We start from the raw sequence: 5,922 nt of genomic DNA, 5'->3' as shown, positions 1-5,922 counted from the left end.
TATATATATAAATCGATCTTTTTTTTAAAGTGCTTTTAGAAATGGAATCTCATATAGTCCTGGTTAGCCTGAAACTTCCTATGTAACTGAGACTGATCTTGAACTCCTAATTTTGCTGCCTTAGTCTCGCTGGCATTGAAGGAGTGCATTACCAAGAGGTTCTGAATTCTTTTCCATTGTTGTGCGGTTGAACTCTGGGAATATCTCGCATTCATGCGGTGTTCATATGCTCATGATATTCCAAGCGCTGTTTTAAACTTCCTGTATTTGATTCGCAGTACGCTAAGATACAGACACTGACCGCCCCTGTAGTTCCGAAGTTCCTGACACCCACACAGGCTCCCCACAACGCTTGCAGATGGAGACCTCTGCGCCCATCCCCGCGGTCAACAGCTCCTCAGTGCTGGAGTTCCTGCTTCTGGGGGTCACAGACAAGCGCGGGCTCCAACTCCTCCTCTTCGGGGTCCTCCTGGTCACCTACACGCTGACCCTGCTGGGCAATCTGCTCATAGTCGCCCTCACCTTGACAGACCGCCGCCTGCACACCCCCATGTACTTCTTCCTGCGCCACTTCTCGCTGCTGGAGGTGGGTTTCACATCCACTGTGTCCCCGCAGATGCTGGCACACCTACTGTCGGCACGCGGGGCCATCTCCCGCCACCGCTGCTTCGCACAGATGATTCTCTACTTCACCCTGGGAGCCGTGGAGACCCTGCTGCTGGCAGTGATGTCCACTGACCGCTTTCTGGCCATCTGCAGGCCCCTGCGCTACCCCGCGCTCATGACGCCCCGCGTCTGCTCCTCCCTGGTGCTGTCCTGCTGGGCAACCAGCCTCCTGGCCCTGCCTGGGCTGTTTGCCTGGATGTTGTCTCTCCCTTTCTGTGGGCCTCGAGTCCTCAATCACTTCTTCTGCGACAGCTCCCCTTTGCTGGAGCTGGTGTGTGCAGACACCAGGCTTCTGCAGCTAGTGGCCTTCCTGGTGGCTGTGTGCACCCTGCTCATTGCTACCTTGATCACAGCCTTGTCCTATGGCTTCATCATCAGCACCATCCTGCGCCTGCCTGCAGCTGGGGCTCGCAGCAAGGCCTTCTCCACCTGCTCTTCCCACATCCTCGTGGTGACAATGAGCTATGGGAGCTGCATCGTCATGTACCTCAACCCCACACAGACAGGGAGGCTGGACCTCAACAAAGGGATAGCTTTCTTCAACACCACAGTGTCGCCCCTTCTGAATCCCTTCATCTATTGCCTCAGGAACCAACTGGTCCACAGAGTGTGCAGGGATTTGCTGCTCAGGGGAAGGGAGCTTTCTTTCAAGATATTCAGAGCATAAGACTGCAAAAGTTCGTCACTAGTTTATTTTGCTTGCTTTTGTTTTGTTTTATTTTGTTATTTTTAATTTAAATTTATTTTTTAAAAATTATCTCTTCTTATATATGCCAAATCCATTTCCCACACCTTTCCCTTCTGCTCCTTCCACTCCCTCCCACCAACCCAGTCCCATCCACTCCTCAGAGAGGGTGAGGCTTCCCATGGGGAGTTAACAAAGTCTAGCACATTGCTTTGAGACAGGACCAAGGCCCTCCCCACTATATCTAAGCTGAACAAGGTATCCCTCCATAGAGAATGGATTTCAAAAAGCCGGAACAAACAGTCGGGATAAATCCTGGTCTCACTGCTAGTGGCCCTTCAGTCTGCCCCAGCCATACAACTGTCACCCACATTCAGAGAGCCTAGTTTGGCCCTGTGCTGGTTCCCTTGCTGTCTGGCTGGAGTTGGAAGGCTTCCATTAGCACAGGTAAGCTGTTTCCGTGGGTATCCCCGTCATGGTCTTGACCTCTTTGCTCCTATTCTCACTCCTCCCTCTCTTTGACTGGACTGTGGCCTAGTGACTTCTTTGCAGTGCTGGGAACTGCACTTGGAGGCGCGCCTGGACACCCCACTCTTGTTTGTGAGAAGTCGTTTGTGTGAGCTAGGCTGGCTTGAAAACCAGTGAGTAGTGGAGATTAATCTCAGTTTCCTTATCTCTCTGCTTCTCATTCCTGAGGGAATGCACCTAGAAACCTGGAGGTGCTTTTTTATTTGTTTAATTAATTTATTTTTATTTTATGGCATTGGTGTTTTGCCTGCATGTATATCTATGTGAGGATGTCAGATCTTGGAGTTACAGACAGTTGTGAGCTGCCATGTGGGTGCCAGGGATTGAACCCAGGTTCTGTAGAAAAGCAGTCAGTGCTCTTAACCACCGAGCCAGCTCTCCAACACTCCTGACCCTGTTTTTTTTTTTTTTTTGTTTGTTTTTGAGATACGGTGTCTCTGTGTAAATCCCTGGAAGTAGTGTAGACCAGGCTGGCCTGGAACTCACAGAGATTTACTTACCTGTCTCTGCCTCCCTATTGCTGGAATTAAAGGTATGTGCCACCACTACTCAGCATCCTAGACCTGTTTTTAAATTAAATTTATTTATTTAGTTTATGTTTTGCTTTCCAAAACAGGGTCTCCTGTGATCAAGGCTACCCTCCAACTTGTTGTATAACCAAGGATGACCTTGAGTTCTTTATCATTATCATTTTGATAATTTGAGACAGGATCTATGTAGACCTAGCTGTCCTGGTACTCACTATGTAGACCAGGTTGGCATGGAGATCTACCTTTGGAGCGCTAGGATTAAAGACATTTATCACCGTGCCTGGCCCTGAACTCATTATTTTTAATTTTTTTTTTTAATTGAGACTAGAGAGAGAGATGGCTCAGTCTTTAAGAATATTGTAGAGAGCCAGGCAGTGGTGGCACACGCCTTTAATCCCAACACTTGGGAGGCAGAGGCAGGCAGATCTCTGTGAGGTTGAGGCCAGCCTCGTCTACAGAGAGAGTTCCAAAACAGGCTCCAAAGCTACAGAGAACCCCTGTCTCAAAATAAAAAACAAAACAAAACAAATTGTAGAAGACCTTCATTCAGTTTCCAGCACCCCCATGGAGACACAAGTATCTTGAACTCCAGTTTCTGGGTCTCTGGAAACCTGTTTTGGCCACCGCAGGTGCTAGGCATGTATCCAGTGCCCATACATACATGCAGGTTAAATACTCATACACATAAAATAAAAATAAATATTTTTAAGAATGAAGCTTCTGCCGGGCGGTGGTGGCGCACGCCTTTAATCCCAGCATTCGGGAGGCAGAGGCAGGCAGATCTCTGTGAGTTCGAGACCAGCCTGGTCTACAAGAGCTAGTTCCAGGACAGGCTCCAAAGCCACAGAGAAACCCTGTCTCGAAAAACCAAAAAAAAAAAAAAAAAAAAAAAGAATGAAGCTTCTGTGAATTGTGTGTGTTTGAGCTGCTGAGATCACCTGCGTGCAGGTGCACTCAAGGCCAGAAGAGAACATTCGATTCCCTTGAATTGGAATTATAGGCAGTTGTGAGCAGTCCGGTAGGGGTGCTGGGAAATGAATCCAAATCCTCTGCAAGAGCAGTAAGTGCTCTTAACCACTGAGTCATCTCTGCAGGCAATGTAGGTATGTTTTGTTGAGTAGGGAAGGAAAACAAAGTAACAACCTAGACTCATTTAAATGTTGGTGCTTCGTGGTGGAGCAAGTCTGTAATTCTAGTACTGGGAAAGACGATGATGGAGGATCATAGGTTCGAGGTCATCCTTGGCCACATATCAAATTTGATGCCAATCTGGGCTACATGAGTCACTGTCTCCAAATATAAAAATAAAAAAGGCAGGGTATTGTGTAGGGTGATCTGTGATCTGAAGAACTCTTATGATCCAGGAGAGTCTTAAAGTTCATGACTTACAAGTGTCATGTAGGATGCTGATGGAGATCTCGGAACAGGACTTCAGTTAACATTAAGGAAATTGGATCAAAATCCTCAGACCGTAGTGATCCTGCCCATTCTGTCCCTAATTGTATCAAACGTGCAAATGCTTTATGTCACATTGTTACAAGTTAGAATCACCTAAGTATCACGCCTCAGTGTGTCCTGATTGCCATAAATCATGCAGGAAGACTTACTCTGATTGTGAGTGGTACTTTCTGGTGGCAATTCAGATGAAAAGAGCATACCAGTTGTAAGATGACTCCCTTGGCCTTTCCCTGATGCTGCTGCAGCCAATTCTTTCCCTAATAGCACAGCCAGCATTTCCAGGCTTCCATTCCAGACTGAGGCTCAGAAGCACTTCAGGAACCTTCTACGTCTTCCGTGCCAGATTGGGACTATAGAGGCACCCAGCCCCTTGGATTGAGGCCAACAGCCTCCCTGGTGAGAAACAGCTACTATTTCCAACTGCTGAGGCACACAGCCTCACCACATAAACTTTGCTTAGCATTACCTGCCCATGATCTCAGCACTCAGGAGGTAGAAGCAGGAGAATCAGAAGGTCCAGGTCATTTTTAGATGTTAGAGGCTAGCTAGCCATGATAAGTGAGGTGCTGTTTAAAAAACACACAAAGCCGGACAGTGGTGGCACACGCCTTTAATTCCAGTACTGAGGAGGCAGAGGCAGGCAGATCTTTGTGAGTTCAAGAACAGCCTGGTCTACAAGAGCTAGTTCCAGGACAGGTTCCAAAGCTACAGAGAAACCCTATATTGAAAAAACAAAAATAAATAAAAAACAAACAAACAAAAAACAGCATCAGGGCCAGGTAGTGGTGGCGCACACCTTTAATCCCAGCACGTGGAAAGCAGAGGCAGGCGGATCTCTGTGAGTTCAAGGACAGCCTGGTCTACAGAGTGAGTTCCAGGACAGCCAAGGCTACACAGAGAAAGCCTGTCTAGAAAAACAAAAACAAACAAACAAAAACCACCCCAAACCAAACAGAACCGGACTGTTGATGCTTCTTAACCATTTCTTAGTCTGTAGTTCACTGGTAGGTGCCTCTCCTTCCTCAAGTAAAGGCCCTGAATCTGTTCACGTTTTAGAAATATGCCATTACCACTCACCCCACGAAATTTCTCCCATTGCAGATGAAAATTGCTTTAGCTGCCAATTCAACTCCAATTCTAAAAATACCCATCCAGATTCAGCAGCAGGGGCACCAGGGATTTCAAATATCACACTGGCGCCCATCTTGCAGTATTTTTCACATTCTTCTTTGGTTTTGAGGCAAAACCTATTGGGAACGTGAAGAGGACCAAAGGCTGACCATAGAGTCTGACTGAAGCCTCTGGCCAGTGGAGAATCGAAAGCTCCAGCACAACGAACATTTGCTGCGCAGCTTGCCGACCCAGAAACAAACTTCCTTTTATAAAGGAATGTGTTCAGGGCTGGCGAGACACCCAGGGAGTAGAGGAGCCGGCTGAATAAGCCTGATGATCTGAGTTCCATCCCCAGAATCCACCCGAGAACACTGACTCCCAACAGTGATCCTTTTCCCTCCACATGCAAGCTATAGTGTTCACTAAGTGCACGCCAGGTAGGGTGTCACACCCCTTTAACCTCAGCCCTCCAGGAACATCAAGTTCAAGGCCCACCAGCTCTAGATAGCAGGTTGTAGGCCAGCTAGGGCTACATAGTTAAACCCTGTCTCTAGGGGAAAAAAGACTACTAGTGCTCTTTAAGAACTGAAAGTGTAGCTTAGCTGGTAGAGTACTTATCTGTTGTGTGACGTTATCACATTCTGACAATAAAGTTTGCTTTGAATCAGAGGGCAAAGTTAGCTATAATCATAGAGGTTTTGGAGGACTGCGGAGAGATGAACAGGAAGTAGTAGGGTGTGCCTTAGAGAGGGTTTAGGTCCTTATAGATGGAGGAACTACAGAAATAGGAGGTCGCTGGCTGCTTCTTCACTTCTCTGATGATTCAAGTTCTTACCCCAATATCTGACTCCTGAATTGTTGTTTGTTTGTTTGTTTTTCGAGAGCGGGTTTCTCTGTAGCTTTGGAGCCTGTCTTGGAACTAGCTCTTGTATACCAGGCTGG

At 47.2% G+C, this 5,922-nt stretch overlaps 1 protein-coding gene across 1 annotated transcript; it reads left to right on the top strand.

The window, feature by feature from the left end:
• Positions 1–358: 358 nt before the first annotated feature.
• Positions 359–1,333, top strand: LOC130862235 (olfactory receptor 49-like). Its single transcript, XM_057751742.1, has one exon. It carries the CDS (start codon positions 359–361, stop codon positions 1,331–1,333), a length of 975 nt encoding a protein of 324 aa, XP_057607725.1.
• Positions 1,334–5,922: the final 4,589 nt, after the last annotated feature.

Source organism: Chionomys nivalis, chromosome 2, assembly GCF_950005125.1.
Source record: "Chionomys nivalis chromosome 2, mChiNiv1.1, whole genome shotgun sequence".
Taxonomy (NCBI): domain Eukaryota; kingdom Metazoa; phylum Chordata; class Mammalia; order Rodentia; family Cricetidae; genus Chionomys; species Chionomys nivalis.
The sequence above is the reverse complement of the archived record's forward strand: the minus strand, read 5'-3'. Positions and strand labels throughout refer to the sequence as shown.